Below are 24,714 nucleotides of genomic sequence, written 5' to 3' on the forward strand. Positions count from 1 at the left end.
CTGTTATTAAACGTGTGTTTTTGTGGAACAATGTTGGTCAGGGTAAATGTAGATTTCTGATCATTTACCGTATGTCCATAAGAGCTTGGAAATAAATGCCCTTTATCGAGGTGTTGGGCATTATTTTTGTAGTCACATTCCCCAGCCTGGTAGATGTAGCGCCTTACTTTGTCTGATGCCTTCATGTTCTTCTTGCCACAGATGTTATTAAGCTGTAATAATGTGAAAGCCAAGTTACTGATACAGACAAGTCAGTGTGTATAAGTGAAGAGAAGAAGAGACCTTGACACAATGTCAACAGATGATCATTGTATGTTTTTTTTAGTAGCAATTTAGTTCAAATCGTTTCAAAATATGGCTGAACATTCACCTTCTTTTAAATGCTTTCTAGTTAGAAATGTGGCTGTACATGACAAAATTGGCAGAGACAGTTGTGTGCAACAAATATCAAGGTAATATGCAAGTGTCGAATTGAATCTGTGTAAAATTGTTTACTGTGCCATCCATAATAATAGTACAACACTGTGAAAAACTCAAACCTAATTGGCAGAATAATGTTAGCAAGGCAGGCTGAGGCTAAGAATGTGCTTTGTGCTCAGGTTAAGTTTTGGTTCAAAATTACATTACATTTGCAGTAAAAATTAAAATGTAAGTGTCAAAGATGAGAATAACCAGTGACAGAATTAATTATTAATACTTTAAGACACTTTGGAGGTACTAGTAATTACATTTTCTGCTACTTTAGAACCAAAGTAGTGCATTTTTGTACTTTTTTAAAAAAGTTTGAACTTATACCCTATTACTTTTTTACATTTTTCTCAAAATTCTGCAAATAAAGTCAGACTAATAACAGAATAGCCATGGAAATGAAAGATTATGCTGAGGCTGCATGGAGTCACAGGAGCAACAAATATCTACATTTTAAAGAAATGAAACTATATTCCCCAAGGTCAGATCCAATGTAAAAAAGGTTCACGAACAGTTTTTTCATCCACTACCTAGAATCACCCCTGTCTTCTGGAAACTATGTAATAGTGATCTGTTGGGAAATGTAAGAGCTGTCTGAATTATGTCCAGATATTTTCTTGAAATTAAAGAAGCACTGTGTTTTTGTACTGCACACAATTCATAGGGAGGTGACACCAAAAAAGAAAATATCAGGAGATGAGGACCTCTGAAGGCTCAAACTGGTAAAAACAGCAACTATAGTCAGAACTTGTTGAACAATTTCATTACAGTTCAAGTTGTCATGTTACTCAGTAATCTGTTGATGCCAAAAATCATTGTCATATCAATTCCAGCTTCTGTTAATGAATATGTGTTTTTGTGGAACAATGTTGGTCAGGGTAAATGTAGATTTCTGATCATTTACCGCATGTCCATAAGAGCTTGGAAATAAATGCCCTTTATCTAGGTGTTGGGAATTATTTTTGTAGTCACATTCCCCAGCCTGGTAGGTATAGTGCCTTACTTTGTCTGATGCCTTCATGGCATCAGACAAATTACAGCCTTAAGATGTAATTGATTACAGCAGATTACAGCCTTAAGATGTAATAATGGGAAAGCCAAGTTGCTGATGCAGACAAGTCAGTTATAAAGTAGGTTAAAAACAAAAAACAAAACAAGCCTACCTGTGGTTCTATCTTCCAGATTGGTCGGGGTCTCTTGCCCTGGCTTCCTTTGTATTTGGAAGCAGAAAACACTGGGATCCTGTTCGTGGTGTCGTAGAGCGTCACAAAACTTCTGAAGTTATTCAAAGTCTGGCAAATGGGTTTGTATCTTTTCTGGTCCAGGATATTCCCCCCCTCCAAGATTCCCGGAACACGTGGTGGAGTTTCCTGAAGAAGAAACCCTTCACAGTCCGACATCGACCCCACCACTTCAGCTGTTGTGGGAATGATGGATAGAAGGAGGAGGGCGGCAAAGGGCAGGAGGCACCACATCTTCAGTAGTGCCATCGTCAAACACTGTTATTAGGTCAGAGGAGAGATTAAGAAGAATTAGCAAATATTACAGTGAAATATACAATATGTAACTTATTTCACGCGGAGGCTCTCTATCAAAACAAAACAAAAGACATCTGTTGAGTGTTTTGTTGTGAAGGTGGAGCAAGGGCTCCTACTTTGTTATTCACCTTAAGTTTAGTCTCGCTCACCGGCTTCCTTCCTCACTATCCAGGAAGTGGCGACAGACAACCTAATGAAACACGTTGGCTTGAGTTACCTACATTGTTGGAAACATTTGGGATAATGTAAGCACACAAATCAACATAATATATAACAAAAGTCTAGCTGTTTTTAGACCTTTAATGCAAAATTCGTACATATCAGGAGGTTGCATTTCCATTTGATTTCATTTAGTTTGAACCACAGTGAAAAGTTGACTGTTGCATCTCAAGTCAAAGTTACTGACTGGATGTGAGTTGAAGACTTGTCTCCACTCATCCAGGAGCCTTATCAGTTCCTGGATTTTAAAACGGATTGTTCAAACTTTAGGTCTAAATGTCTCGATATCAAAGTTCAATAGTTACTAAAAATGTAACCACTATTTTACTGTAACCAGAATCGTGTCTTTTTCTTAAACATTCTGACATTTTCGCAGAATTATGACTTTTCCTCAAAAATCTGACTTTAAGGGTACATTTGGAATTAAAGTCAGAATTCTGAGAAAAATAAGTCAAAACTCTTTTTTTTTTTACAATTGCCCATAATTCTTAAATTACTTCTGTGTTTGTGAACTAATGCTTTATCTTAAAGTATTAACATTCCTATATATTATTTTTTTAAATACATGAGATTGAAATTGTGTGATCAGTTTAATTTGTGTCCAAATTACTGCCCGCACACACACACACACACACACACACACACACTGGTCATTCTGGTTCTTCATTGGGTCACTGTGTCACTGTAACCACTCAGCAACAACTATTTAAATGAAAACATGGTACAAAGGTTCCTTAGGTTCTTTTAGATGTTCAGGAAAAATTTCAACCCAATCCAGAAGAAGAAAAAGCGAGTGATGAGGTTCAGAAGTCTCATACACAGAATCACTAAAATGTTGACATTTAGCTCCGAGGGGCCAAACTTTAAAAATCATAACTTAAAAAGTATTGGGAGTACAGCTATAAGATTAAACAAGGTGAATTTAAAAAAAAAAGTTTCACCATGAATATGTGTGTGTGTGTGTGTCTGTGTGTGTGTGTGTGTTACTGCAAATATGCACAATATTTACATAAAATGTTGTAAAAGTTCTCTAAAAGTTTTCTTTCATCTGTTATAACATACATACTACAGCTTTTGCACACCTCCAGATCGAGGAGAAAGCCGAAGAACTGTCCACTTCACTTGCAATTAAGTTTAATGACAACAACGTTTCTGTGCTTAGACCTTCATCAGGTTATCTTCTATCTGTTAAAATATATCTGTTGGTAAATATCAGAATATGCGTGTTAATAAAACTTAGAGATGCAAAAAGCAAATCAACAGTTGGGTTAGTTGTAATTTACATGCTCAGTGGCAGCAGTGAAGTTTTGCTTTAATGCATGTTTGTATTCACAAAAATAACTAATATGAAGCAGAAAATTAATTTTCAAAAAGTAATTACAAAAGAAACTTACCGCCCCTCAGGTCTACCGAAAATCGATTCGATTCACAGTGGTAGAAACCAGACTGTCTCCTCGAATTTCAACTGAGCCTTTGGAGGAAGTCTGATATTCATTTACTGCAATGACAGTGGGTGTGCTCTTACCATCAGTGATGTGTTTGCTGTCGATGAACCTTCATTGGCCAGAAAGAAAGAAGCTGATGGAGAAAAATGACCCATCATAAATCTGCAGCTATGAATATAAAATTTAACTGTATAATCAGTTTTAATGGGACATTTTGAAGAAATACTGTATATATAAAGAAGAAATATACAAATGTGGGATCTGTGAGGTTACAGTATGTCAGTGAGGTAGTTGTTCAAGATGTAAGTGAAGAACAGTGGAGATTATCCTTGACAGCAGAGCAAGTGGACACAATGTCAACAGATGATCATTTTATGTTTTTTTCTAAATGAATGGACTGTTTGAAGAGAAGAAGGTCGTGCATGGCTGTAGAAACTTTGTTATGCTATGATAGTGTGGTAATGAAATACATAATTTTCATACAAGTTACTTCAAGTTGTTGTATAGAAAAAGGTTGTATAATGTTACTTTAAGAACGGTCAATGCAGACATGGAGTTTAAATTCTGTAATTGTCACCCAAGCCAGTTAAAGTTTAAATATTGCGCATTTCTGGAAAGCAGCTTTCACAGAATCCTCTTGTTCCTCTTTCACATGATGACCCACTTTTCAGTAAAAATAAAAATATAAGTGTCAAAGATGAGAATAACCAGTGACAGAATTAATTATTAATACATTAAGACACTTTTGAGGTACTAGTATTTCCATTTTCTGCCACTCTATACTTCCACTCAGAACCAAAGTAGTGCATTTTTAAATCATTTTATTTTATAAAGTTTGAACTTACTTTTCACAATTAGGACTGATAAGACATTTTTCTTCAAAATTCTGACTTTAAGGGTAAATTTGGAATTAAAGTCTGAATAAAGGACAAAACAGTTAAAACTAATAACACTTCTCAGAATAGCCATGGAAGTGAAGATTATGCTGAGGCTGCATGGAGGAACAATATATAGCTGAATTTTAAAGAAATGAAACAACATTTTCAGATCCGATGTAAATTCAGAGAATTATTTTTCAGACAAGTGAAAAATGCTTCACAAACCGTTTTTTTATCCACTACCTAGAATCACCCGTCTTCTGGAAACTATGTAATACTTATCTGTTGGGAAATATAAGAGCTGTCTGAATTATGTCCAGACATTTTCTTGAAATGAAAGAAACGCTGTGCTTTTGTACTGCACACAATTCATAGGGAGGTGATACCAAAAAATAAAATATCAGGAGATGAGGACCTCTGAAGGCTCAAACTGGTAAAAACAGCAACTATAGTCAGAACTTGTTGTGCAATTTCATTACAGTTCAAGTTGTCATGTTACTCAGTTCTCTGTTGATGCCAAAACCTTACGTCAAACACACGAATAAAAGCTCTTTGTTATTGAAATATCTTTAGTTTATTCAAATATCTTACTGACACCATTTTAAACTTAACAGTAGAGTTGCAGCTGTAATCAGTTTCAAGGTATATCATGGTATAAAAATTTATGGTTTCCATACCGTATACATTTGTTTTTAATCCTACCATATTAGTGTTTTTAAGAATATATATTAAATCATATTTCCATTTTATATCAGCATTTGTTCAACCCAAAAAAACCTTCCGTTTTCATTCCTTTGAGGCTCTTTGTTGATAATAATAACAGTTGTGTAATACCGTGAAACTGATTGTACCTTGAAGATCTCATACAGTTGCAACCCTTTTACGGAGCAATCACTTTTAATCACCCTCACCCGTATATAAAGTACTGTAACAGATGTGCAGAAATGTGCAAAGATCTTGAAATATAGGTTATGAAACGGACAGACAGAATATGTACAGACATGAACAACAACAACCAACATGTGTTACGATTAAAAGTACAATCACTCCCATAAAAAGGCTCAGGTAAATTGAATATTAGCTAAACTGCTTAAACTTAACAGACCATCAGCTACAGAATAAGCTACTGTCATTACAATAATGTTAAAAGAACGTTAAACATGAGGAGTAACATGGCTCACTTTAGCTCACTAACTACACACTCAACCACTGTATGTGTAACTTGAAGATTTCAAAAATGCAGATCTCTTCATCATGTAACTGTTATCTTTCTTAGACTTTGGTGTAAAACGTGCGTCCAGAGATTGTCGCTCGCAGCTGGCTCTCGTTCTCAAATTGCTATCTGCCCTGTGATTACAGCAGATTAATAACAAACATATGAACTGCATAGGTAGTGAGTAAAAAGTAGATTACTGGCTCAAAGATATACTCTACTTTAAGAAACTACTGTTTTACATAAATGTTAGTTGTAACATGTAACTACCTGCCCCAGGATGTATTTTACATAAAAACAAATGTACCTCAAAAGGAGGAAAAAACAACTGATTAGAGACAACGTTTGGTACGTAATTAGCATGATGGCTGTAATTATGACAAAAAAAACACTGCTTGTAAAGCTTATTGCAACAGGTTAAACAAAGTGTAAATGCTGAAATGATAAAGTAGTTAAAATAAAGGAGAAAAAAGGCTTGTTTGCCGATAGACAGCTGGGTTTAAAGGGTCAGTTCAACCCCCCAAAAAACATATATACAAAGGTTTTGAGATATCTTCTGATCCCCTTATGAGTTGCTGGTCAGAAATCTCTCAGCACCAAATGGTTTGACGCAGTTATAAAATGATGCGTCTACACTTTTGATATCTCTACATGATTTCTTTCTTCTCACTGTATGACTACTGGCTTCTTTTTAAAAAATTGCATATTTGTAATAATCCCTAATTGAAACTAATTAAGGCCTCTCAGCTGTATTTGCAACTGCGCACCAGTTAAGTTGCTGTTCCTGAGTTATGGTGTTGAACAATGACCATAAAAGTGTCACAGTGACGTTGATCTTCGACCCTTTTGGATATAAAATGTCGGGACGCCCTAAAACTGCAGTGCACAGTTCGGTAAGTTTTGTGACTTTCATGTTTTTCAGTAATTTTGGAAAGGTCTTCAGATGATACAGTATTAAAATGTTCACCCACACATTTATTGTATCAAGCTGGCCAAGCGGAACAAGTGCAGGACTTGTGTCTGGGCGACCTCTTTTCAGTCGCAGTTGGTTAGATTAAGGCAATAAAACTCCTCGGTTAGGTTTTGGAGAAGATCATGGTCTGGATTAAGTCAATAACTCAGTGTTCACTTTTGGGTTTACACTCGACAGAAGTATGAAGCACAGGCAATGTTCGGCAAAATTAAAAATCATCTCTGTTTGAAGTTATTAGTGTAGGACGCGCATCAGGCACACAACACTCACTTCATCACTTTTGAGACATTTGTGTTAAATTTTTGCAATCGGCGTATGAAGTTATGGTCAAAAATGCATTTTGTGTGGTCACAGTGAGCTTTGAGCCCCAACTTCTAATGAGTTCATCCTTCAATGTGTGCCAAATTTGAAGAAATTCCCTCAAAGCATTTCTAAGATATTGTGTTCATGAAAATGTGACGGACCCACAACCTGAAAACTAAAACTAAAGCTAAACTAAACTAAAGCTAACGCCGGCACAGAGGCGGAATAAAACAATGAATTTACTTTACATTATCCTGGCTCACGTTAAGCCTTCCACACCAAAAATCAAGAAGTAGCCTAGCTTAGAAAGTAAACACGGCATAAATGTTTACGCCTGATACATTTCACTATCCGATTAAAGTACGACCCAGTACCACAAAATTCATAATGTCAAAATCATATGTGCACATTTTGGTTGTTAATTCCTAATTGTTGTGCTTTTCTGCTTCGAGACAAAAACACATCGTGTTACTATGGGTACCATGTTTTTTGTAAACATCCAATTGGCCATCTTTTTTTTGCCACAACCCAAATTTCTGTCCAGCTGACAGCCGTGAGTTGTTCATCTCAAATTTAAATTTCTGACAAACATGATCCCATCTTTGCTCTGTTCTAATCACAACAACGATACCTCATCTTCAGATAGATTTTCGAGAAGACTGAAGCGATTGCTGGATCTACGTTGGGGCTTGGTGGAGGGGAGGCTCGTCGTACGCTTGACAGACGTTCCTGAAGAAGAACTGGGCGACACAGCAGCAGTGTCTTTGGGAAGAAAAGGGCTGCTGGGGTTATGAGGGCTGGATGCTGGATTTGAGACGGCAGGTTTTGGGTCTTGGTTGTGGCGAAAGCTGACAGATTTTGGACGTTTGCTGCCGGTTGAGGCCACTGGTTTTGGGTTGTCGTTGTCGGGAATGTTGGAGCATAGATCAACGGGTTGTGGGGCGACTGGAGAGGATCTGGGAGGACTGTCGTTAATCGTAGCCTGGCCGTGCTGGCACACGCCAGCACTCCTATGAGAGATGAGGTCATTCAGTTCTTCAGTTAGTTTGCGGACGATGTCTTCTTTCTTATGAAGATCCGACTCCAGTTCAGCTATTTTCCTCAGAAGCTCAGTGGTGTCTGTTGTACTCTGGTCTGATGATTGTCTGGACAGTGGCAATTTTTCTCCCCCAACTGTGTGAAGAAAAGAAAAATGTTTTCAGTTCTGGTACTATAAAGGCTCAAACAGAACAGAAGTAAAAACAGATTTTAACCGAATGTTTCCTGATATGCTGCATTATTTTATTTAAGTCCAGTATGAAAGTTCTACGAAGGAGTTCCCAGATGGTTCTGTGTGACAAACCACCTTGAACACCAGGTTCATCGGTTAAACCTTAAAGCTTCTTCAGGTATCAGGAAACTGGGAACAAAACTGGTTGAAGTGTTTCAGTAAACTCTGTCTGATGATTCCCTCCCCGAGCAGAGCTGATCTCTCCTCTTGTGTTACCAGTGAAGCCTATCTTTGGCGCCTCCTGGTGGTGCACATAAACTGCTCTTTCTGAACTCACAGTATTGTTTCAACACAATTTGAAAGGATGCAATAAACACAAATCTGTGTCTTTAGAGGAAGAAGCTGGTGATGAAGTTTTCATCACCTCTCAACATAAACCAGTGTTAACAACTTACCAGTTATTCCACACATCTTGCTTGTGACGATTACACATGCAAATAGGATTATGAGAAGGACTAGGATTGCAACAGCAACAGCGATGGCAGCAGTTCGAGTGCAGGAGCTCATGCAGTCATCTGAAAAAGATAATAAAGATTTCGAAGAAGTAAGAAAGAGACAACCCGACTGGTTTGTTGTCAGATTATTCGTAGTTGTTTTCTGCCCTCCACTGCTCGCTTTACCAGTGCCACCAAACCAAATAACTGTCATGAGATCAAAATCTTCAACAGGGTTAAACACTGATCACCAAACTTTCTGTCTTATCTGACAAGAAAAAGTCAAATATGGACAACCTGGAAAATAATGACAATTGCTGACAATGAAAGCAAACAACTGAAGAAGAATACAGGGAATTGTTAGCACATTTTTATAGCAAAACTAATCGTGGCTGACTGAATAACAGGATGAATGTTTATTAAGTTGTTTAAAGTGGATTGTTGAAGCTCGATCTTACCTGGTATGTAAATCTTTGTAACCCTCGTCTGATTTATTTTAGGCTGGTTAACGCTGCAGGTGATGCTGTGATGAAGGGACATGAGATAAAGATTTAGTTTAGGTCGTTTTTTAAAGGAGAAAGATATAGAATTTTAACATTTTACTCTTATCGTTAACTTATTTTGGAAATTTGCTTTCGATTCAACCAACAACCTAGGTGCTGCCAAGCTAGTAGAGTCGTTCGAGGGATAGCAATGTTGAAATGAAAACATAACCTTGGGTGAGGTAAATAAAGAAACAACAACAACTTAATAAACGTCGCTTGAGTATTAAACTGAAGTCGAACCTGTTGGTGAAAGTCTGTAAAGTCATTCTCCTGGTGACGGTGAAACATCCTCTGGTATCTGGATGAGTTCTTGGCTCTTCAGCACTGATGCTGTTTCCCAGATCGTCAAGAAATGTTATCTGAGGCTCCCAGGACCAGCAGTGGGCCTCACACTGCAGAGTCACTCCACCACCGACAGCAGGAACAGCTGAAAGCTTCGGCTCTGAAACTGCATCTAAAAAACAAGAATTATACAAGGTGTGACCTTTGAAACAGGTCTCAGGGAAGGTGAAACAATGGCTCGGCTTTTTGGGAATGCTTATTTACTTTCCTGCTGCTGGTTTAAGCTTCAACATCGAATAAAAATTATTCCAGCTTCGTAAATGTGAATATTTTCTGGTTTCTTTCCTCTGTGACAGCAAACTGAATATCTTTGGGTTGTAGATGATATAGGACATTCAAGGATGACATCTTAGTCATTTGGGAAACACTGATACACAACAACTAACTGAGAAAAATAAGAAATAATAATAACAATAATCAATTTGATTGGACATACCCACAACAAGCTCTATTGTGACGTCCTTCTGTACTTTATTCTGGATCGTCCTGCATGTGTACTTCCCCGCGTCGGACAGCAGCACGCCAGAAATCCTCAACGAGATGTTTCCATTTTTCAGTCCGTCCATGGTGAGGCTCGTTCTGTAATGAAAGAGCGGATTCTTCTCGGCGTGGACGTCACGGCCCTCTCGGTACAGGAGGACGATGTTTTTTGGAGCCAGACCTTCCTTGGACCATTCGATTAGCGGGAGGTCACCGCCGTTGGTGTGGCAGGGCAGAACGACTGTTTCGCCAGCAAGGGCCCGGATCTTCACTGAAGCACTTTTCCTCGAGGCTTCTCCTAGCAAAAACACAAAACATGGTGTTCCTGGTGTATTTTTAAAAAGACCAAAACCAACAATGAATTAATCTACAAACAAGTCTCTCCTGTGTTGCCAAAGCCTGATACATCTTATTCCAACATGCTCTCACGCCCAACTTCTCAAATATGGCAGCTTTGGTGAAACTTTAACACTCTTCAAACGCCTCGGTTATTAATTTGTCCTTCAATTTCAAGGCTACAATTCGATTCAGTTTTTCACCTTCAGTTTCCGCACTGATGGCGACGCCATTGTTGGACTATTGGGTCTCGATTTGTAGGTTCTTCCGCAAAACTACACAGTGCATCGAAAAACTGTACCTCATTTCGATAGATTTACGATTTAAAAATTGAAAATAATAATGAAATCACTGGCGTTGACATTGGTTCCCCAGAAACCTCACAACCACTATAGGATTTTGTCATCCTGCAGTCACCCAGGAAGAGGAAGGTTCACTGGTGATCCATTTCTATCATAGACCAAACACAACTCACTTGTCTTTAAAAAAATAAGTCAACTTTGACATTCAGTTACAGGAGTTTAACCCAAGTCAAAAGCTTATTAATCCTCAATAACAGCATTTTTTACTCCTGTTTTAGTAACCCTTGTTTAGACTGTAGTTGTATGAGGAAGTTACTGAGCCATTTGTAAGTGAAAGCACATATTTGTGAGGCACTTTTGAAGATTTGCGTCTTCAGTGGGAGCAAACGTAAGTCAGAGAGAAAAAAAAGGAAGTTATAAGAGTTTCTGTTCTGCTTTTTAACCTGTTAAGTGTCTGAGTATCTTGAAAAGCACTGTATAAAATAAATGTATTATTATCATTATCATTATTATTATTATTATTATTTGAGCAATGGACTGAAGACATTATTGGCTTTTTGCTCTAATCAGTGTTTGGACAAGACGCAGCAGGCAGCTGTTTGAAATCATCAAGTGGCCAAAAGACTCCTCCACTGCAGCCAAAGAACGAAATCTGCAGGATCATGTTTCAGAGTATTAACTCCTCCTTACCTTCAGATGACTAACATGACTCACGAAACTGAACGAGCCCCTCCCTACATTGTGCAACCCGTGTAGAAGATTATAACTATCATGATGCCCAGAGGATGAATCCTGAATAATTCTCTGACTTCTCCTCTATTTTCATTTGCATTTTTACTGTCATGTATTCTGATATAAAGACTTATTTCAGTCCAGAGAAAGTCGGTGAAAGCACTTTTCCTCCTATTTACAGTTAGGATTTTAGTAAAAGTATACAAGGTATGTATCTTTAGTCTTTTCCTGTTAAAAACCACACATGATCCACTGGGATGACAATTTTCATTATCTTTAAAATCTCCTTTTTTTGTTTCCTCAGTCCCAGAGGATATGTGACTGATCTCATATCATCCTGTTCATACTGAAGCTTTATAAAACATTGAAATTACCAGTGAAGTCACGTTATTAAAAGCCACAAGGCAAGGTCTTTGTGTTGACTGAACAATTTTCTTTGAGGAGACCTGGGGAGGCCGTTTTTACTGCGACCAAAGGCGGACATTTTTCATGGGCACGTGGATCATCTCCACCATCACTGGCTCTTTTTGTAGTGACGTAACTGGGTTTTTTTTTTTAGGGGAACATGGGACATTTCTAGCTGTTTCTGTGGCGACCAAAATAGGAAGTCTATTTTAAGCCGAGCCATAGTGTTTCCTGACCCTAACCAAGTGGTTTTTGTGCCTGAACCCAAGCATAGCATTGGCACAGCTTTGAACCTGAACAAAGGCAGAGTTGGCACATAAATAAACAAAGTTTTAACATATTTTTGGTTTTGAAGAAACATACTTAGCAAACACTTATTCTGGTGATTTGTTTGTTATGTTACTGTCCTCTAAAAAGCTGGTTTATTGTACTCTAACACTGCAATTACATTTTGATTATGACCAAATACCGGCAAAACCAGGGGCGCGGGAAGTCAGACACAGTTTGTGTCATGTTTTGGATTACACGTATTATTATTAGCAAATAATTTACAACAATTTGAGAATGTTTTGCACTCGAGAAGACAGCATACATCAACACCAACATATTATGACAAAGCAGCTACATCAACGACAGTCAACACCAGCCAGGAGATGAAGAGGGAGAGATATTCACCAAACTCCCTTTAAAAATCGCTCAATTTTGCAAGTTGATGAGTCAGAAGAAACTTTATTAAAACTTAAAGAAACTCTGTTTTGACTCATTCTTAATTTTGGTGCCTTCTTGTAAATTCGGCTTACGTTAGCCCCTCAGCGCCCCGATGTAAAGCATTAAACACACCAACATCTTATCATGCAATGTACTGGATCCTACACTCTGCACTGTCAGCTCACCCACCCAGACAAATACCAGCCCAGGAGTGCAGTGGCAGGACAGAAAAAATGTAATGTGCTTTATTTGGAAGCACATTCATGATGTGATTGACTTTTCTAATTGCATCAGATGAATCACCTGCATCACTAGGGAGCACTGAGAGGTGGACCCATCACCTCAGCCCTGCCCATGTAAGGAATCGCCCCTGCACTCAACCTCAACTACTTTACTTCCGTGTTCTCTTTCCGTTATTGTGCAACTGCAACCAAAGATACTACAATTCCTTTCAATTAATTTTATAATTATACTAAGTTTTATAATGACGTAACTCATTTCTCACCCTTATCAAGGTGAAGTGAAGCGCTCAGGTGTGAACAAATCAAACCTCTCACCTGCACAGAGACACAGCAGCAGCAGCAGCAGCAGCACGGCGGGCAGGAACAGACTCCGACACATGGTGGAAAAGAAGCAAAAACAAAAGAAACAATACGAAGAATCCGGTTTAAATGAAAATGAAAAAAATAAATTAATGAAAAGAACAATCAATCGATTGTCTGAACTTTAAAGAGACGGTGTCACAGCTTCCTGACACGATCACGTCCGACAGCTGAGTGAGAGATTAGTTTCGGTTTAGGTGAGCTTTGTTCTTTTCTTCTTTTTTGTTCTTCCTTTTTTTTTAAACCAACTTTATTGAACATTTCACATCGACAGTCAGAAAAGGCACATTATGATCATGTTCATAGATATTTACATAGACAACGTTTACAACCTTAGATTATGAGATAAGTAAATAATAAATAACGAAACATAACAATAACAAACAATGTCTGGTTTTAACTTCAGGGTCTCCAACGGTAAGCTGCTGGTGTTTTTCTTAAATTCCCTTCAGGGAAACAGTCTTTAAACGCTTGTGATCAGTCATTTGTGAGACACTGACGCAGATGAAGTCAGTATTTAGTCTTTGAGAGAGGAGGATTTGAATATCAGCCAAAAAAACAGACTTTCATAAAGATTTAACTTGTTTCCTACACTGTTGTTCAAATAATCAAATATTTAGTTAAACAGAACAAAATACATACAAGTCTACAACTATGTGCGTGTATAGATGGATAGATAAATTTTACTGCTGCTGTAGATGTTTAAAGGAACAGTTCATCCACATATTAAAAGGAGCACTACATAGTTTTTGGTGAATTTCAATCAGAAGAGAAAGATCTTCATTGACTAATTACTCTCTTTAGTTGAGCTCATTTTATAAAGCAACTATTGGACAGTTTGATCAACAGCAGTGCATCATGGTCAATTTTGTGGTCCCCTGTTCTAACCCTAATGATTACATAAAAACTATCCTGCACACTCAAGTTAATACAAACAGTGAGTGGTGAGTACAGTCTGCTTTTGATTTGACATTGACCTTCTTTTGCCCGTGTACAATATGAGCCAAGCTTGATTTAGATTTTTTACACAGTCCACTTAAGTCACTAAAGGGACACTGCACATTTTTAGGCTGTTGAGGCCTAAATAGATATCCAGACTTTTGGGTCCTTGTACGTGGTCAAGCTGTGACAACACTGGATCCTACATTTCCCATAATGCAACTCAGGATCCTTAATGCCTCACACTTTGTAGAAAGCTCTCTCCAGAGACACAGAAGGTTGTGTGCAGCTGTTTGCAAAGACTGGAGTTGTATGTGTAAAAATCGGTGTAGTGTCCCTTTAAGATGTACAAATACAGTTTGTGTCTCTGTCATGAATGTGTGAAAAGGCTTCTGCAATAACAAAGTCTTAAGAAAACACACAGATGGATTAAAGCAGTCTCATGAGTGGCCACTAGATGGCAGAATGTGACAGTGATATCTGACACACCAGTGAGCGCTGGTGATTAAACTTGGATTTGAGGGTTTTACAGGTTTTAAACGCTTTATATCTTCTTCCTTGAGGAGGTTATGGATTATAGATGGGGATGCTGGTGCTGTGATGTCATGAGTTGTACAGTATGTGTTTGTGATTTGAGAAAATTCTCCTACTTCTTGAATTAAGTGTCTGAAAAAAGCCTTTTGGATTAGCTGGAAAATATATCATCACAAAACCTGAAAACAGGCTGTTTTTTTGAACACAAGGAAACTTTTAGGGGAGTGAAAGTATAATCTTTTGCCTCTGAGATGTGAAGTAGAAAGTTTCACAAAATGGAAAAACTCAAGTAAAATACAAGAAACTCAAATGAATACTGACTTACACGAGTTCATAGTGGCGCAGAGGGAGAAAATGACAACTGCGTCGGTGTCAAACTAGGAAATACACCTGCGTCATGCCAAAATGACACTTGCGCCGTCGAGTTTAGAGCCCAAAGAGCGGCAGCATCCAAAATGTTTTACCTTAAACTAAATAAATGAAATAAAGTCAATTAAATTGACAGCCTAATGAGATGGAATAGGCTAATTATACTTAATTATGTTGGCTTGCCATGTGAGGTAATAATGCCAGTGCCATGGTTAGTTTCACGTAATATTTATACATATATACATTTATATTTATTAGTATACATACTTAATATAATTTACTTAGCCTACTTATACTTACTATACATGATATATTTATGCTGCCTTCATGTGCTATGGTACAGATGGTATTTTCCACTTGTGATCTGGTATTTACCAGTGCGTTGTGTTCATGTGCTTTTGTTGTTGTACAGAGAAAATAAAGATGGTGGACACAGATTCAGGCTCGTTAGCATCTGCGCTGGGGAGGTAAAACCAAACCATAACGGTATTTTAAAAACTGACACCGAGTGTTAACGCATCATATTACAATTGTCAATGGAGCAAAAACTATCCACTAACAGTAGCAAAACACGTTTAGTAGTGTACATTGCTTACCATTCACGAATCTTCCGTTGCTCGCCGCCATGTTGAAAAGGTGAAAGGTTATCTCATCTCAAGTTGCCCAGTGGAAAATACCACATGAGAGGGTGTTCATGTGCACGTTTCACGTCGTCTTTTGGTATTTACCATAAATACCGTAGCACATGAAGGCACCAATAATGTATGCCACCTCTGTCTGGATAGAAAACTCAGTTATACAACAAAACAAATCTGTATAACCAAAGACACAAATTCAGGCATTTCTTACAATAATAAAAATTAAAGATCAATATAATGTATAAGCCCCTCATGTAAACTCAGGTTAAGTCCATGAATTGAGCTTGAGGACCCGTCTCACCTTGCACTTCAAAAGCCTTTGTCTCTGTGGAGAATCCTGGGGGAAGGTCCCATCAAACAAGAAAGACTGTGTTGCCTACTTCTCTGTGGTAAGTAGGCAAACTAAAATTGTTCAAGCTGCTTTCCTGCTGCTTAAAAGGAACATATCCCCTGCGCTCGCCACCGCCTGTGGCTCGTTGCACTGATTGCTGCCGGGGACAAGTCTGCATGCAGTTCAACATAAACTCCAACTGAAAGAATCAAAATACCGCAAACAAGGAAACATGCGACATTTCATAAACCGTAGACCATAAACAGTGGCCAAATGTCATTAAGTTCAACTTCTCTGCAGACTTGTCTCCACACATTCTCCTTGGATGACTTAATTATGTTCCGTGCCGTAGCTCTCTTTCTTTGGCAATCAATCAGATTATCTTGACTTAAATGATTAACACGCAGGAAGTCGGACACAGTTTGTTTCATGTTGTTTGGATTACACGTATTATTTTTTGCAAATCGTTTACAACAATTTGAGAAGGTGTTGCACTCCAGCAGACAGCATACTTGAACACCAACATATTATAGGTCAAAGCAGCGACATCAACTACAGTCAACACAAGCGAGGCGATGAAGAGGGAGAGAAATTCACCAGACTCCCTTTAAAAATCGCTCAGTTTTGTGAGTTGTTGAGTCAGAAGAAACTGTATAAACTTTGAGAAACTCTGTTTCTGACAAATTCTTAGGGACTCCAATGGTAAGCTACTTGTGTTTTTCTTTAATTCCCTTCAGGGAAACAGTCTTTAAACACGTGTAATAAGTCATTTGTGAGACACTGTCGCAGATCAAGTCAGTATTTAGTGTTTGAGAGTGAGACGCTCATAAAGTTTTGACTCGTTTTCCTAAGTTGTTCAAGATTGTTCAAATATGTAGGCATTACAAAACATTACAAATCAGCACATCTGGAGACACATAGTTTACATGAAGGGGAGGGAAAAAACTAAAGATGGCAGGTAACAGTGGAGTTAAAACACAATATTTTGCCTGTGAGATGTGAAGTAGAAAGTTTCACAAAATGGAAATACTCAAGTAGAGTACAAGAAACTCAAACGTATACTCAAATACAGTACTTGAATGAATGTACACTGTGATAGAAAACATTACCGATTCCCATCCTTGCCTCAGTTCTGTATTTTCACAAACAAACATGTTTGGTGTTGTGGATGCATTTATGGCGAAGTTTTCCCCTTGAAGTCTTTTCATGACACAGCAGGAGGGGGGCGTGTATAGTCATTGGGGCGGAGGTTTGTGTTATAGACCCGGCTGCACCCACGCTGCTCTCCAGTCTCTCTCTCTCTAACCCTCCGTGCGGGAGACGAGACCATTCTCACTGTCAGGCTGACCATGGCCAAGCCACAGCTCCTTCTCTTCTCTGTTCTCTTCTCTGTCGAGCTTGTTTTTGGAGAAGTTGTAAACTTGGCAGACTCTGTGCAGTTAACGGTGAATGGGAGCTGCGAAGGCGGCGACGTGAAGCTGGTCCGTGTGCAGAGGACAGACGGCAGCTCTCGGGATGTTGCAGCACTTGTCGGCGGTGTGTGGAAGCCGGATGAAAACTACGCGCAACGGATTCATCACGTCTCCAGCTCCTCCGTCAACCTAACCGGGGTGACCTTCAACGATGATGCGTTCTATGAGTTCACTTGCAAAGGTCAGCCTATCACAACAGTCCAGCTGACAGTCATATTTCCCTATACGGTGAGTGTGCCTGAGGGGGGAAACTTCAGGATTCCCTGCCACTTCTCCACGGATGGCCTCCGGGGTGTGAGCGCACGATGGGAGAGGAACAGGGAGCTGTTGCTGGAGCAGGACCTCTCCTCCAGACAGCCCGAGGGGAGGCTGTCGATGTCACCTGACTGGTCCCTGACTGGAGACATGTCGCTGACTGTGAAGGGGGCTCAGCTGGAGGACGGGGGGAACTACGTTTGTTACATGGTGGATGGAAACGGACAGAAAACTAGAGGAACTCCTGCTGCCGTGAAGGTGACGGTGACCAAGAGGAGCCTCGGTCCCCTCGACTGCACTTCCCAACAGGTGAGTCACCTCTCTGCATGTCCATGCAGATTTTTGTCCTGTCATGTCGTTAAAGCTGGCCTGAGGCTGCTTTCAGTTATTTTAAACCTTCCCGTTAAAGCAGTATTTCACTGAAACAACAAATATGGCGGCTCATTTAATCAGAAACACTAAAAGCTGTTATAAACTCTCCAAAAGAAACGAGTCAGGGGTCCTATCATCTGTTCCTTGTGCGTAATTACGCATGTTGATGTAGAGACGCACATGTGGTTCTCTGCTGCTGGAGGCTCGCTGCTGGTACCGTCATTACACAGTTTGGGCCTACAGTACCGGTTGTGTCACTCTACAGGAGAGAAAAAAGACAGCACAGTTTCCCTGTTTTTGAATTTGAATTAAATGCAAATGTATTTTTATTTCGGACATTTGAAACAAAAGTATATTTCATTAACAATAGTAATAAATAGTTTAATAGTCTGCATTTAACTAAACTCCTTGTGTGTCTCTTCCTCCCTCTGTAGCCGACACAGAGACCGGCCGAGGAGAAGGTTGGACCTGGATTCATCGTCAGCATAATCTTCAATGTGCTGCTCTTCATTGCCGCAGTTATCTTCTGCACTTTGTGGAGGGTTAGTGTTGGGAAGTCCCGCAGATCTGGAGGTGCAAGACCCCGCACAGATGGTACACAGTTGGACCCTCTGAGGGGAGATCCCAGTCACGTAGCTAATGGAGGGGCCCATTGAGCGGAGTAGTTTGTAGCCCAGAGTCAGTCCCACATTTGAAATATTTAAACACACACACACACACACACACACACACACACAGCCGCTGAGCTTCACGGTCCACTGTTCGCTTTCTATAACATGTAAACAAACTTCTTTACTAATAAAAGCGGTCTGATTTTAAAAATGTGCTTTTTAATTTTGTTCATGTTTTCATGCACCTCATAATTAGCGGAGCACAACCGACCAGTAATTAACAAAACCTTATAAATAGTAAGTAACAGAAATGATACAATGAATGTTGATGGAATTAAAAAAAACTGCAAATGTGTTTATTTCAAACTAAACAACTAAATACATTTTCACACTTATGTTGCTTACATTGTGCCTCTTTTCTCTATTTTTAATTTGTTTTTGTTTTTTTAAATATATTTCCTGTCTCTGTTTTGTGTCTTGCCTGAGGCTGATGTGGACCACAGGGGTTTCTGACAACAAAAAAAAGTGAAAAAAGTGAACATTGTACTTTTTGGTATGTTTTTGTAAATGCACAACTTCCAGTGCTGCTCAATAAAAATATATTTTAAATAAATGGTGTCATTCTGCTTTAAAGAATCAAACAATCAGTGTTTATTTTCTCAGGATAAACATAAATAAACTGTCCAAATCAAATCTCACAGTATTTTACTTTGTGACTCACTGACATAACTGTGCAGCTCTGATGGATCTTTGTTATGACTAGAAATAAACTTTCTGAAGTCTGTCATACAAAACACAGAACAAATGCACCAAATGTATCCGCTTCATTAAACATGATTTAAAAATAAGGTCTATTTAACAATAATGCAGCAAAATAACCTCCAAAAAACTGAATCACTACACAACCTGTGTTATATATGAGTCTGGTCAGACGTGGGTGTAAACTGCTGCTGATTCAATATAGGTGGAAACTAACAAACATTATCAACATAAGGACAATAAAGATGTGTCTGTGTGAAACAAGGGTGAATCTGGACACGATAACTCTGCCACGAAAAGACCTAAAGACTTGAACTTGAACTGGAAGTTGTGCCCAAAAAACAACAAAACCATGTAAACAATGTTGTCATTGTGTTCACTTGCTGAAGCGCGAAGGGTGTGTCTGAGTTGTTTTGCTTCTCGGTTTACTGACCTGAGTGTGTTTGGATTTGACGCATCACTTTGAAAAAATCACATTTTTTAAATAAAATGAGTGCACCTTTTTGAAAATATACATTTTATTGTATTTAATGTACATTTAAATATTTGCACAGGTTACACAGCTTTTCATTTTTCACACTTTTCACAATTTTTAAGAGAACATTAAGCCGATCACATGTAGGCCTAATGATTGCAATGAACCCACTGTCTTATTAACCGGCGTTCAAAATGCAATATATATCATATTACTAATTAACTTCATGTTAAAGTAATAGGCTATATTACGTCACAGAATTACCGTCTGGCTGCAGAGCTGCTGTCTGTTAATCTGCAGTCTGATCAGAACATGACACGTCAATAGTCAATAATCACACGCGGTGTCAGGAGCGTGTTGGTTCAGGACTAACGTAACAATAAAGTACTCAGATTACCTGATGTAACGAGCAGTCATCAGACAGCTCGCTGTGCTCCGGCCCTCTCTCTTCATCAGTGAGGCCTTCACGGCCGCAGAGGAAGCGACGGAGTCACGTGTTTGTGTTGCGTGTGTGTTGTTAAAATGTTGGTGACTCATCCAAAAAAGTGTGTTAGTGTTGTTAGTGATATTGTAACGTTATATATTACTTTAAAATTAAGTTAACTGATCATATGTAATATATTGCATTTTGAAAGTAACACTTTATTATCATGTGATGTTTCTAATGAACCCGCTTCTTATTAGAAACATCTGATCGTCTTAAATTAAATCAAAGTAACGAAGTGTGAAAAACTGAAAAGCTGCGAGACTTCATGTGAATATTAAATAAGATGGAAACAAAGTTCGGGTCCGTTCTCTCTCAGGACGTTCAGACACACGACGTGACTTCTTAAAAACAAACTCAAGATTAAAACTCATATTTGGTCCCAAATCAAATCCTACATGTTTGTTAAAATACCTGCAGCACCTCTTTAACTGAACATGTTTGTCTGCCTGCATCATGTCGGAGCCTCCGCGGGCTGCGGGGGGTGGAGGTGGTTCTGGAAACAGTGTCCTCGATCCGTCTAAAAACACCCACGTCCACTTTCAAACCACTGGTGGGGACAGATGACAGACCCTTAGAGAGGAGGGACACCTGGTCGAGTGATAATTCCTTAGAGGAGATGATGAATGGTGATGAAGGTCGAAGTGACAGTCTGTAAAAGCTGCACTCTGTAAAATGTCTATTTTCAAAATAAATCAAGGGGAAAAACTGCACTACTTTAAATTGTAAAATGTGATTCTGATAAACACGCTGAGCCAAAGTGGAGCATCGGATCCTACTTGTGATCCAAAACGAGAACCAAACCAACCGAACCCACCTTGGAGTGGCTCTGAATCACTTCTCACATCATGTCATCATTGATGGTTTCACATGTTAACTCTGCATTAACGCTTCAAACTGTGCGGTGAGCGTGACAGGGGGCGCCAAAGAGATTAGAAAGATCTCTGCTCGGCAGATGAATCACTGATCGTGGTCTAACACACGGCGGAAGAGGTTTACGCAGTGAGAAACCTGACGCCTGGTGTGAGGCGACGGCTTGATAACCAATCACAGCAAGGGATCCCCCCCCCGCCTTTCGCCCAGTCCCAGTCTCATAAATGCTGCACAGAGTCAGTTCAGCCAGTCAGAGCTGCGCTTCTTCCAGGAGCAGAGAAATGGGTTCACTCCTTCAACTTCTCTGTCTGTTCGGCGTCAGCTCAAATATTTCGGGTGTCTTTGTGATTCTCGGAGACTCTTTTGAGTTCACTGCGACTGCAAGATGCCAGAAACAGGGAGCCGAGCTGCGGCACCGGCTGGACTCTTCGCGTCCTGATCTGGTGGCTCGATGGGAAGGTGGTGTTTGGACCCCGGGTCCGGGCTACAAGGACAGGATCGACCCAAACGGGTCGGTCGCCTTGAAGAGCACAAACTTCAATGACAACGGGCTGTACGAGTTAACCTGTGAGGAGACACCGACCCAGCTGGACGTTGTCGGAGCCTCTGCAGTGTCAGTGAGGTCAGGTGGATCTGTCAGCTTCTCGTTCCTCTATGTCACCTCAGGAGCGCATGGGACGTTCAAGCTGGTCAGAAACAGTGAGACAGTTTGTGAGGTGGACCTGTCCTCCGGGGACATCACATACGGGACAGGCTATGAGGAGAGACTCGCTCTGCGCTCTGACTGGAGGTCAACTGGAGAGCTGACTCCGACCCTGCAGGTGAAGCCGGAGGACCAGGGTGATTACTTTGCATATGTGGAAGAAAGAGATGGGAAGAAAAGAAGTCTCTCTGCCTGGAGGATGAAGGTCCCAGACCCGGATCAGACCACCGCCACACCTGTAAGCCTCCTTTATTAAAACGATATAAACCTGCAACACTGAACTCTCATGCAGCTGATGAAAGACACACGTAGTACAAAACATGCTCAGCTAAATCTCATTTATTAGAGCCATTTCTGCCGAAAACGTTTGAAAACATAGCCTATATATATATATATATATGTGTGTATACATACACACACACACACACACACACACACACACATAAGGTAAATTATTAGGTAAAAAGTCATAAATGTGAGTTTAAAGTTGACATTTTATCTAATAATTTTTGACTTTTGTATCTGAATTTCGACTTTTTATGTCACATTTATGATTTTTGCTGAACCTATAATGACTCAGGAAACAAAATCAATAAAAAAAATAAAAAGTTTGTCTCCAGATCAAATCTCTTCTCACATTGTACCATCAGTATCTGCAACTAGTAACCTTTTGATAGGACATCAGGCATGTGGGTTTCACAAGACGGCAGATTAAATGTGTTGTAGGTGCGTCGTAGCTGTTCCTGTTTCATAGCTGCAATGATTCCTCTGTTTTGTTCGCAGCGCCCGCCTGGAGAAGAGAAGGGAACCGGGATCTGGACCGTCACCGGAGGAGCGGTTGCCGTGTTTGTGGCTGGTGGTCTCGCAGGCTTCGGTTTATGTTGGTGGATAAAATCCCGCAGACCAAATGTGTCATCTGGACCCGGTGGTGAAGGACGCTCGGCACATGTGGAGATAATGAGTCTTGTAAAAGTGGAGAACCCTGCTGGTTCTGAAGATGATAATGGGCCTTCAAGGGTTCATGGCTAGATTCAGACTCCTACATATCAGGTCCTCATCAGAGACTCAGCCTCGATCTCCACCTCCAAGAAATCCCTGAGAACACACCTCTTCAACACCACAAACAAACTCTGTTCTCAACCGCCTTCTCTGCTTTGTTCACCTTCTCATGGACTATGTCATCTTTGTATTGTTTTCTTTGCTTTTGTTAAATCTAGGTGCTGTACTGTAGGCAACTGGACTTGTGTCAGTTCCTTGAAGACGTGTCTCCTCTCATCCAAGAGGCTCCTTCAGGTCTAACTAGCTGGAGAGGAGTTGCAGGCTTTTAAACTGTGTGGGAGTGTCCTGACAGAGTCGTTAGGGCCACTTGTGGGTCGTTGGTCCAACCGGCCTTCATGTGGGTTGCTAAGACTGTCTCCTCTGACATCTTCCCGTGTGAACTTTGTTATGTGTTATATGTTCTGTGAATGCTTCCACTTCCCTTGCTCTGATTTTGACCCAGGTGTCGTCCACATACCTGAACCAGTGCCACTTCACTGTACTGGAAGCAGGTGGTCTAAGTTGGTCCTGCTGGACAAAGTGCTGTCCTGTAGCAGCTGTTTTAACAACAACCACCATCTTGAGCCATCAAATTGCATTTATTTATCTTGATACATTTCTATTAATTTATTTAGATGTTTTGGGCACATTTTCTTCAGTGTTTGAACTCCATGTTTCCCTACCTCTTCTCACATTGTGCCTTTTTTTCTCTATTTCTTTTTTATGTTTCTGTCTCTGTTTTGTGTCTTGCCTGAGGCTGATGTGGACCACAGTGGTTGGGGTTTCTGACAAAAACAAAAAAAAAAGGAAAAAAAGCGAGCATTGTACTTTTTTGGTATATTTTTGTAAATGTAGAACTTCCTGCGTGCTCAATACACATATATTTTAAATAAATGGTGTCATTCTGCTTTAAAGAATCATACAATCAATGTTTATTTTCTCAGGATAAACATAAATAAACTGTCCAAATCAAATCTCACAGTATTTTACTTTGTGACTCACTGACATAACTGTGCAGCTTCTCTCTAATGGATTTTTATTATGACTAGAAATACAACTTTCTTAAGTCTGTCATACAAAACATAGAAGGAGTGCACCAGATGTATCCGGTTCATTAAACGTGATTTAAAAATAAGTTCTTTTTAACAATAATGCAGCAAAATAACCTCCAAACCTCTCGGCTGCCAAACACCTAACATCTGTTGGTCACACTCAATATATCAAACAACGGGTAAAAACTGAATCACTACACAGCCTGTATTATATGTGAGTCTGGACAGACGTGGGTGTAAACTGCAGATTTATTTTAGGTGGAAACTATCTGTGGCGGCTCATGAGTCTTTACAACACTGCATGTGTTTATGTTCATTAGTTAACCACTTGTAGAGTTCACCTCAGTCATCGTCCCACACAAACACAAGCTGCTGTAAGACAACTCCATCTGTTTCATGCTGGTTATGGTGTCGTTTAACTGATTTTACAATCCACCGTCCTTCAGGAAGGAAATCTGAGAGGAGGAATGCTTTTGTAACACTTAGACTGTGTAAACAAGTAGCTGCAGGCGTGTGTCTGCTAAAGCCTCGGCCTTTCTCTGCGTGTTGTGTTTGTCTTACTGATAAAACATCAGATTATGTTAGCTCAAGGAAAACATCCGTCTAACTGTTTTAT

General features: G+C 39.6%; 3 protein-coding genes across 3 annotated transcripts; 2 read left to right on the plus strand and 1 right to left on the minus strand.

Moving 5' to 3' along the window:
* Nucleotides 1–5,105: 5,105 nt before the first annotated feature.
* Nucleotides 5,106–15,638, minus strand: LOC311251219 (uncharacterized protein). The gene is made up of 7 exons (XM_084343586.1): nt 15,632–15,638; nt 13,149–13,201; nt 10,065–10,406; nt 9,527–9,740; nt 9,200–9,264; nt 8,703–8,822; nt 5,106–8,210 (listed from the first exon to the last, which is right to left on the minus strand). The coding sequence occupies exons 3-7, from the start codon at nt 10,192–10,194 to the stop codon at nt 7,654–7,656; spliced, it is 1,086 nt and encodes a 361-aa protein (XP_084199712.1). The 5' UTR covers nt 10,195–10,406; nt 13,149–13,201; nt 15,632–15,638; the 3' UTR covers nt 5,106–7,653.
* A 1,715-nt stretch (nt 15,639–17,353) lies between these two features.
* Nucleotides 17,354–19,289, plus strand: LOC311251872 (uncharacterized protein; the record flags this gene model as incomplete). The annotated part of the gene is made up of 2 exons (XM_084344517.1): nt 17,354–18,040; nt 18,538–19,289. The coding sequence occupies 2 exons, from the start codon at nt 17,354–17,356 to the stop codon at nt 18,757–18,759; spliced, it is 909 nt and encodes a 302-aa protein (XP_084200643.1). The 3' UTR covers nt 18,760–19,289.
* Nucleotides 19,290–21,545: 2,256 nt separating this feature from the next.
* On the plus strand, nt 21,546–24,006 carry LOC311251612 (uncharacterized protein). Its single transcript, XM_084344109.1, has 2 exons — nt 21,546–22,246; nt 22,792–24,006. Exons 1-2 carry the CDS (start codon nt 21,587–21,589, stop codon nt 23,035–23,037), a joined length of 906 nt encoding a protein of 301 aa, XP_084200235.1. The 5' UTR covers nt 21,546–21,586; the 3' UTR covers nt 23,038–24,006.
* Nucleotides 24,007–24,714: the final 708 nt, after the last annotated feature.

This window comes from Pagrus pagrus (assembly GCF_965226575.1).
Source record: "Pagrus pagrus genome assembly, chromosome: 22".
In the NCBI taxonomy this organism is placed as follows: Eukaryota; Metazoa; Chordata; class Actinopteri; order Spariformes; family Sparidae; genus Pagrus; species Pagrus pagrus.

What these genes read in the sequence shown, in the direction of transcription:
- LOC311251219 (XM_084343586.1), bottom strand. Translation starts at nt 10,194, where the DNA reads ATGGACGGACTGAAAAATGGAAACATCTCGTTGAGGATTTCTGGCGTG. An exon ending in TTACAGACTTTCACCAACAG is followed by an intron (nt 9,265 to 9,526) that starts GTTCGACTTCAG and finishes CCTTCATCACAG; the next exon opens with CATCACCTGCAGCGTTAACC. An exon ending in CAAGATGTGTGGAATAACTG is followed by an intron (nt 8,211 to 8,702) that starts GTAAGTTGTTAA and finishes TTCTTCACACAG; the next exon opens with TTGGGGGAGAAAAATTGCCA.
- LOC311251612 (XM_084344109.1), top strand. Translation starts at nt 21,587, where the DNA reads ATGGGTTCACTCCTTCAACTTCTCTGTCTGTTCGGCGTCAGCTCAAAT. An exon ending in ATCAGACCACCGCCACACCT is followed by an intron (nt 22,247 to 22,791) that starts GTAAGCCTCCTT and finishes TTTTGTTCGCAG; the next exon opens with CGCCCGCCTGGAGAAGAGAA.